The sequence below is a fragment of the Merops nubicus genome, unplaced genomic scaffold (assembly GCF_000691845.1).
Source record: "Merops nubicus isolate BGI_N331 unplaced genomic scaffold, ASM69184v1 scaffold6916, whole genome shotgun sequence".
NCBI classification, from domain to species: domain Eukaryota; kingdom Metazoa; phylum Chordata; class Aves; order Coraciiformes; family Meropidae; genus Merops; species Merops nubicus.
The window spans coordinates 36459-46501 of NW_008614263.1; the positions used below are offsets into that span (position 1 = coordinate 36459).

Below are 10043 nucleotides of genomic sequence, written 5' to 3' on the forward strand. Positions count from 1 at the left end.
ACCACCTCTGTATGAAGGGCTGTGGGAATCACCCATATGTCAACCTTAATTCGGGGCTCGGGGTTCAGACCCCAGCATTTCACATTTGCACAACTATTTTTAAAATGTCAGACTTACCAAAATGTTCTCTAACCTGCTTTTTACACGAGCTCAATTACAGCTTCCATTTTGCTGAAGAATGTGGGGAAAATGTGTACTTTTTCTTGATATTTTTTTCTCTCCAGTGACTAGTCAACTAACACTTTCGTTCATCATCCTATTATAACTAACATACTTGTAGAACAAGTTTATTTCTTGGGCTTCACGCTGCTGTATCTAATGATTAGTATTTGCTTTGAACTACATATCATACAGGTCTTTCGCAAAAATTCTCCTTAGTTTGACAGAGTTTCCGTATTTTATGTGCTCCATCCTGTATTTTAAATCAGTGGAGACCTTGTGACTTAGTCCACATGATCTCTTCACTGGACTGCTTGGCTTTTCATATCGTTGGAATAGCTTCAGCTTGCCATTTTTGCAGTTTATGGAACTGCCAACTCTCCTAAATTTTATATTTTCCTTGCATGTTTTTAATATGAATTTTTACATGCCAATTATTTGCGTTTATGAGAGTCTGCTTTCTTGAAGTCCATTGATTTTTTTTTTACTATGTCACTACTTTTCCTTCTGGACTGCACCATTTCATGGTCAGGTTACCCAAGTTTACCCCCTTACTGACTGGAATCAAACTAAACCAGGTCTTACTAAGCTTCTGCATGCTACACATACGTTTCTATATAAAATGGTGGATTGCTTGACTTTAAGGAAAAAGGTTTCAGTTTCCTTCAGACTGCAAGAGCACAATAAAAGATCTTTTCAACATTTAGAAACGTGCTGCAGCTGCAGCTTACAACTCCTGCTCCCATCAAACAGTGGTTCAGAATTTCATTATATCTTACTTCATGGTTATTGCTTCCAGGCAAATACAAGTGAGGAATTCTGTCTTTTGTCAGAGAGCTTTGGTATGATGCACTCATTTCAAGAAAGTAGATGTGAAAAGAGAAAATAAACTGCTGTATAAAGAACAGAGAAATAACAAAGAAATGGAGGCAAAAATAAATGCAGCAAAAGAACTGGGAGCAAGAAAGCTGAAGTTTGCAAAGTGTGAGAAGGAAAACTATGAAAACTGTAAGAGAAGTGCATAAGGAATGTGAAAGAAACAATGAAAGATCATGGGAGCTATCTGACTGCAAATGAAGCAACTGAAAATTAATGTAATACATATATATGTGTGTATCTTAGAAATGTAATTAGCTAGCCTAATTATTTGGGGATTAAAATTGGTAATAAGAAGCTGGGAAATTTTACAGGTAGACTTATAAGACATGTAAGTACATGTCAGTTTGTACCTGTAAGTAAGGAAGTAAAGTGTTGTAAGAATTTAGATGTCATGTAAGTACATTGCTTTTTTAAACCATGACCTTTTTGAACCTCTCTTTTTTGGCTTTGTTTTCACATGTTACCAAATTAAGTGACTGAAACTATGTACCTTCATAGTGGTCTTTTTAATGAATAGCAGTTAGTCTAACCGATCTAAGTCTGGACTCTTTGTTGCCAGCTTGGAGAAGCTGGCATTCTTTTCTCTAGTTTCTGATTTCTTTATTGACACCAAATTTTTTGTTCTGATAATAATATCCAGCTGCAAATTTTTAAAATACAGATGCAGTATATACTTCAGCAGCTGTTGGTAAGGGAAAAAAGAACAGTGCTATTAAACTATATTTCCACAATGTTTAGGAAGTTTCGTGTTGAATATTTGACTGTGAATCATATTTCTATTGTAGTATTTGGTTTACATAATACTTATTATATACTTTTGTGCTATTTTCAGATGTACAAAACGCCATTATCAGAAACCCATCTGCTTCAAATGTTTTGCAGATAACCACCCCTTTAGTAAGTATTTGCTTTAAATATATTCAGCTCTAATTCCTACAAACTGACCTTATGGCTTATTTTATGGTAAAAATATAATATAATATTTTATAGTAAAATTATTGTCATCAATCTGTTCAATGACCAGATTTTCAGATTTCTATTTATGTTAAAAAACCCACACACATTATAATACCGTAAACAGGCTTTAACAGTTTATACCAGACTGCCTCATCCTCTGGCTTCATTTTCCTTTTGGTATCTGAAGACACTTGAAAAAGTCCAGGAAGTTCAAAGAACTTTAAAGGAATGGTAGTTTAGCAGGCTCCATTTGAAGTATATGTAGCTTATAATTAATTTCTATTGCTTAATAACATAGAGAGGAAAGAGGGAATAATGTATGGTGGTGCATAAAATAGTTGGTCGTACAATCACTTCTTACTTCAACCTGCAGATATGCCATGTTCTTTAACTGATAGGTAACTTCCCTCAATAAGTGTATTTTATTTCATATATTCTAGATCTTGTCAGTTTGAAACAAATGAATCATGATACCTGGAATATAAGGAACCGAGTAGGCAGATGAGTGTATGAAGTACAAAATTTACATCTCAAATGCTCAGTTTATAATGCAGGAGTTAATCTTTGTAATTCTGTATTATCAGTCTGCTTTACTATGTATTTGTACTGAGGTAAAAATATAGACAGATCCCTGTATAGTTCACACACTTTTTATACTTACACATGCTTCGTATACTTTACTGGATAAACTGTTATCAAAAATGCTAGGGAAAATACTCTTTATTCAAAAGACTTTTGCCACTTACTGAGTTTGAGACTAAAATACCCCAGAAACTATCCAGGCTCCTAAATTCAAAATGATTGACTGGTTTACAAGTGTGAAAAGAATACAAACTACATCACTACCTTTCTTCTTGTGAATCCTAGTAGTAGTTGTGACTTGGGACCTCATCTTGCTGCTTCTTTTCTGCTTCCTATCTTTCATATTTAATCCTTTATGGCTAAACAATTTGGAAATGTTGTATTTTATAGCAGTTAGTGTAGTATAACTACTTTTATTTGGTCTAACTGTGTTTTAGTAAAGCACTTCTGAGCTTATATGATTTCTGGGGATTTCTTCATAGTCTGTCCTATTTCAAACAAACAAACAAAAGCTGGTCCCCCCCACCAATGCATTTTCCTGGCTTTCAGTAGCCAGGCTTCTTGGCTAGCTGGTCTGTGACAAAGCCTTCTCCCACTACAAGAGTTTTGTTTCATGAATATGACATAAGCACTAGACATTTCCTGAGGCTGTCCACTCTCTGGAACTGTAAGGTCTCTTATGAACATTTAAGGCACTTCTTTCCCTGCAAGTATATACTTAAGCATTTAAACACGTGTCCAGCTATAGATACACATTCAGATGTCAGGCACTGGCTTGGAATTCTTCTTGATGATAGGAGTGAACAACTGTCACACAAGTTCCCAGCCTCAGAAAAAGAGTAGATGATTGAGATTTCATCAGATCTTCTGCTGTGAGAAGCAAGGGGATTTTACATTTTTACTTCACTAAGAGAACAACCTACTTCAGCTGTCCTGGCTTCAGAGCATCCAAATGAACTACAGATATTCACTGAGTAATTCCTGTGAAAGGCCTGGAACCCTGTAATACCAACCTCTGAATCCAGCTGAAGGTGCGTCGTTGTTATAATGGAGAACAGATCACATCGTATCATCAAATGATGTTTCTTGAATGTTATGTTATAAATAATCACATTTCTGTTGATATACATGTACATCTCATTATTCTCCATTTTATTGTAGAGTATGCAGCAACGTATAGCCTGCCCTTTGGTGACCACTACAGGAGCCTCACAGCAGTGCCAGAATGCCTCAGCTAGTAACCAATGGCAGGTGCACAGGAGATACTGACAATATCTGCTCTGGGATACTGCAGTTCTAGGTACTTCATATGTTATGTGTATGCTGTTTGATATTATGAAAATAGCAACAAAATAAACATGAAAGCAGTAACTCAATTAATGCCAATTGACTGGTGAGCATTTTTAGGATAAGTATTTTATTATGCATTTTATTGTGAAATTAAAAGAATGAAAATACTTTGCATTTTTAGCATATGTAGTTGTGTAAATTTCCTGCACCTGTAATTAAAGTGAAATGAAAGCAAATATTTTGCTGCTTAGATTATGTCTAAATTACTTTCCTAACTTCTTGATTTTTTTGAGAGTCAGTAATAGATTTTATTATAATTTTTGTAAAAGTGATTTTATTATCAGTAAATAATACATGGTGTTTCACCTTTTATCTTTATATTGGTGGCTGTATTTTATATTACTGAAGGCTGTGCTTTGCCCTTATTCAGTAGCTACATCTGATGTCTCTAAAACTGGCTGTGCTCCCAATATCATCACCTATGAGAACTGCCCAGTTCTCATAGGCATATGCTGCTGCAGGTCTTGCTGAATTTGTTGGAGATTCCTGTTATCCAGTTTTTCCCAACAGCACTTATCAACACATGCGTTCAGGAATTTTTCCTCAGCTCCTCCTACAACGAACCCCAGGCTGAAACTGTCAGGAAATCAGAAAGAAAGGTGCTTTGGAAAGAAATGTGCAACTAATGATATGTAGAGGCACTTTAACTGAAGCCGGCAGGGAAATCTCTCTACATCAGTGTCAGCTTTCTAGGATCAGAAAAACAAAAGTAACCAGCTAGCTCATCAACTAAAGTGTTTGGTTTTTTGTGGTGTTTTTTTTGGTTGTGGGTTTTTTTTGGTTGGTTAGTGGGTTGTTGTTGGGTTTTTTTGTTTGGTTGGTTGGGTTTTTTTTGTTTGGTTGGTTGGGTTTTTTTTGTTTGGTTGGTTGGGTTTTTTTTGTTTGGTTGGTTGGGTTTTTTTTGTTTGGTTGGTTTTTTTTTTGGTTTGTTGGTTTGTTTTTGTTTTTTTCTTTTTTTTTCTTGATTGGCTTTACCTCTGTAATCCTTATTACAAAATCTCTACATAAAAGGAAGCAAAGTGGAGACAACAGGTCTGGAGATAAGGACTCCATTGCTGTGTCAGGATACCCAGATGGAGCCAAATATTAGTATTTTCTGCATAAGGGCTTATATAGTCTAATAATATGCCCTGAGTGTCTTTCTGCAGAGTTAGAAGGACTTGCAGTTAGTTGTCTTACAAGTAGCTATATTGGAGGGACAGATTGGTTTTGGCAGTCTTGGATTGGCAGTTTAAACACTGACCCCTCAATTTTAAATTGACCTGTAATATGACAATTAACATGGCAACAGATTTGTTGTGTTTGGTGATAAACCTGCCTGCATTGTTCTGCAGTTCTAGATTAAAGGCCTTCTAGTTACTGAGCACAGTCCCTAAATCTGTGAGGTTAGTTAATTGCTAAGGAGGGGTCACTTCCTAACTTTCTTTTCCTCTGCCATTTCACTACAAAGTAGAAAAACACTGAAATAAGCTGTAGATGGTATATAAAATGCACAGAATTGGTCAATAAATCTAAGCTGGTAATTAGCTGCAAGAAGCAATAACAGAAATTTCTAAATTTCTGGATTTATAACTCCTCATTAGATGCCCAATTTCCTGTTAGTATCTATACAGTAAGAACTGTGGGGTTTGTCTGGGGACTGAAGCACTCCCATGTTTCCAGCAGAGATGTGCCTGAACCCCACAGAGTGTTGTTGCTGGTCTCTGTCTGAGGGTACAGGAGCTTGGCAGGGTTGTACTTCAGGAGTGGGCTCTGCGCCGTACCAGCGCAACCATGGGAACAAGCACCCCGAGGGACACGGGCATCTCTCATTCCATTAAGGCATCTTCCCAAAAGAAGAAATTAAATTATTATTTGGCAAAAGTATTTTCAAAGTTTTGTTATTCCCCATCATACCAAGATCATCAAACCATTATCTTTAGTAAGTGCTGCCACTGGTAGGAGAGGCCCAGCCTGTGTAAAGGAGAGAACAGGAAAACGTGCCCATCCTAACAATGGAAAATTTATCAGGGCTTTAGAGCTACCTGCTGGTGCATGGTGTCAGTCAAGACTAAGCAGAGCTACATATGTAGCAGACAGTTGGAAACTGAAATTTTGCAAAGGAGATTTAGGGAAAGACTGATTTTTTTTCCAAACCATGTTTTGAAGAATGGAATAATGCTATCTTTCACCTCTAGCTAGGCATTGCACCATCTTTGGAGGAAAAATCTGATGGGCTTAAAGGGGATTACTTCAGTCTAGAGCCTGTTAAGAGAAACTGTATTGAAACATCAAAACTGCAGAGACTTGGTGTCTTAGGATCACTGTCCTGACACTGCTGCCAGAAAAGGGGAACTTTAGCTGCAGTCCACATGCCTATGGGATTCTGATGTGTGTCAGTTCTTATTGGGTCTTTGGTGCTCAAGTACGTGTAAAATTCCCAGAAAAAGACGTGTGTATCCTCAGAGCAAATGAACAAAGGCCTTCTGAGTTGGAACTCAGATTGGTTTGCACTGAAAGCAGGGAGCCCTTACATCTCTGTTTGTATGCAGCACACTGCGACATTCCAGCATGGCGAGGATTTAATATTTAAAGAGCAAAAGAAAGTTTCCCCACAGAGATTAAGAGAGGGGAAAGCAAATAATCCAAATACCAGAGGCCATGTATCAAGAACAACCCTGCTAGTCAGCAAGGCAGTGCACCAGCTTCACCAGGTGTCTTCTCTTAATCGGTTTAGGTGGCAAAACCAAAGCCCATGGCTCAGCTTCTTCAATTACATAGAGATATATTTTTTTTCTTTCAAAATCAGGTGCTTACATTTCTAGGAAAATATTTTCAAATTTGATTTAGGGTTACAAGCTCAAACTCACAGATAATAACCTTGTTTCCTAGATTTTGGCTCTTTTGACAATACTAAAGTATAGTTTTTGTTTACATGTCTAAACAGTGTGACTCTCAGGCATCAGGAATGTGCACTGTGAGAGTGGACCCAGAGGCAGCTGCTGGATTCTGAGCACTTGTGAAGAGTCAACAAAGTCTTTTGTTCCCATGAGGTGATGGCTATTCCTCAGAATGATGTTTCCAGGCTTTTCTATTCATTGCATAGAAATTTAAAAAAAAAAAAAAAGAAAATAAATTTAAAGGCTTAATTTTATTTTTCAAGTATGAAGAAAAGTAACTGTTAAGCTTGGTTTAGATGTGAACAAAATAAAATTTGTGTACCTTAGTTTTCTTTCAAAAACTCTTCACTCTGTCTACCATTTTTAAAAGAAATTTGTCCATATTCTTTGTACAATAAAATTCTAGTATGAAAAGAAAACATGGTTAAAGTTACAATTTCCAGTACAAGCCTAAATACAAAACACCCGTAAAGCTTCTTTAAATGTGCACCTATGTGCCTGATTTTCAATTTGAGTGGACACCCATAGGGATGGTTTCAGGTGCAACCAACTCAGTGCTTTTACAGACAATGATGTGCCAGTGGTCCCAAAAAAGAGCTACATGTCCTCAATATTTATCTTCTCCCATTTGGCAAAGTGTACTTTAAGCAAAAGGCTAAAGACCAACAGGTCACAGGAAGTTGTACAGGGGAGACAGAGCACAAAATTAATTTTTCATTGATAAGATTAAACTTTCAAATTTCACAGAAAGGGTGTTCTGCTTCTTGGAAATAAATCTGCTGCTTTCCACTTAGCATCCCTAATTTGCTTCTTGAGCCACAGCACTGAGTAAATTGGCCCATCCATAAATCATGGATTTAAAAGGGAAATTTACCTGTGGTGTAATATTTTCCTAATAGTACTGTTATGCCCGGGAACCCTTGGTTGTAATGAACATTTTAAGATGGGTTGCAAATGGCAGTGGAGCAGAGCCAGATGAAGGTGTAATTGACAAGCAGCCTCCTGAGCACACATGTGGCCAGGAGAAGGCCAGGGTTAGAAGAAAGGGACTGATGTTAACACAATCTTTACACCCCATCAGGTGTTTGCAGGATGTGAAAGCACATCTGCCAAGGCTCACTTTTTCCTCCATCTCCTATGCAGCAGCCTCCACTGCCAGGAAGAATATCATCTACCTCTACATCTGAGAGGGGGCCTCAGGCTAGTAGCCACCACCCACTGCAGCACCTGCACCTGGGTTTCAGGGTGGCAGGAGGCAATGGACCTGAGGCCTGCTGAGCGGGGTGAGAAGGGCCCCTGCCTACTTTTGGCAGCAGTGACAGGTATGAAGATGCTGGGGCTGTGAGGGACAGGTGAAGCTGTAGTCACATGGGGACTATGACATGGCCTCGGTGCTGGCAGGGACAGGCTGGGAGACAGGGACTGGCTGGAAAAAGCCTGAGATTTCTGAAGAAGACTCAATCCTTTTCTGGAGCTTTCTGCCAGCCAGGGCCACCAGGCAGCAGGGCCCTTGCCTATGCTCTTTGATAAGGTCTTGGTGATAGCAAGAACTGCAGTGATAATGGAAGGGAAGAGGAGGGACTGGGAGAGGCCAGAGACCTTCCTTCTCCAGCCACTGTTCCTGGCCAATTTGTTTTCATAGGGAAAAAAGTATCTTCTGTAGCTACCAGACTGAAAGGAGAATAGGACTGCAGCCTTGTGAAGGGGTGAAGGCCTTTGCAGAGCCACTGTTGACAGCTGTACTCCAAGTTTCAAACATTTTAAACACTATGTTTTTCAGCCAAAAGGGGCACGAGTAAACCTTTACTTTATCACAGTGTTTGAGGGCAGCCAACTTTTGGGTAAAATTGCAGCACCGAGCGCTGCTGTTCTTTGCAACCACAGGCTATTGGGACCGAAGGCACCTCAATGCATTTGAGACCAAAGAGCACCGTTAGGTCAGTATTTAGTGCATGGCTCTTGAGTTGTGTGGCAGGGGCTCCTGCTGGGGAGGAGAACATGACTGGCGCTGTCAAATTCTGCAGTCAAAACAGGAATGACAATGAACATTAGAAAAGAAATCAACAAAATATGGGCAGAGTGAATACAAGGAGTGCCACCTAAAACAGGGCTGTTAGTGTGCGGGAATAATCAGACTCCCTTGTCATCAAATACACTGAAACTCTTCATTCTACTCAATCAGGTAGACAGGAGGTTCCATATCCTTTAATTGTCCCCATCATAATGTTCATAGTAGTCTGGCTCATTATTATTGCTGCTCTAACACCACTGCTTTTATAAAAGAGCCTTCACCCAGAGTGAATTTGACCCCGTAGAACTAGAGATGACTCTACAATGTTTTTGGAATTGTATTTCAAATCATAGCCACAGGATTCCTTCAATACTGGGTATAAATCCCAAGCCAGCAACAATGGTGGCAATGATCCAAGTGACAGAAGTGTCTGTGAGTGACACAAATCTACATATAAAGCCTCTATTATTGTATATATCAATATTGTGTTTGTTTTGAGAAGGAGGGAATGGTTCAACATTTTTATTTAATCTATATCCAATAGTTCATGCTCTTTCAGGGTGGCAGGAAAAGGGAAAAGGATAGAAGAAGGGAAGGGAAGGGAAGGGAAGGGAAGGGAAGGGAAGGGAAGGGAAGGGAAGGGAAATAAATACATTAAGCAAGCTGAAATAAATGAAACTATTAATTTCTAAAGAAAGTAATATTCCTGAAATAATTTATATTCAACAAAGAGTTTTGGTCAAAGAAAAAACAATCACTAAAGTTGAAATATTTCTGTTTATATTTAGAAGTCTGACTTTTCACTGCAAGATAAGATTTTGAGACTAAATTTAGTGTAATCGGATTAGTTGGAAGCTATGCAAAATGTTTTGTTTCAGGTCCATTTAAATATTTTTGTAATTTATTATTTTAATCAATTATTTGCACGTTCTATTCGAGGTCTGAACCCTGTTCTCATCTGTAGCAAAGGATTTGGCACTGGAGCCTGGGTGCTACCAGAAATGAAAGGTGACTTGGCTGACCAGAAAGGGTGTAGATTTAGGTTAGGTGTAGAATATGCTACATTTAATGGAGCTGAAGAGTGAGCTTGGGATTTCCTAGACAGCTCCTAAGCCAGTATAAATATAGGATGTCTTTCCCCTTTTTCTTGAATTGTTAGAAAGCTGGATGGAAGTGTGAAAGCAGTTATGTCCTTCAGACCTCTTGGAATTGCTGCAGCATCCACA

General features: G+C 38.4%; 1 protein-coding gene across 1 annotated transcript in view; it reads left to right on the forward strand.

Annotated features, from left to right (window-relative positions):
- KIAA1377 (KIAA1377 ortholog) overlaps positions 1-1935 on the forward strand; it is a gene marked incomplete at both ends in the record, with an annotated part of 37672 nt that extends 35737 nt beyond the window's left edge. Inside the window, 1 exon segment of the mRNA XM_008942162.1 lies at positions 1871-1935. Coding sequence (XP_008940410.1) covers positions 1871-1935 — 65 coding nt within the window.
- Between the last annotated feature and the right edge of the window lie 8108 nt (positions 1936-10043).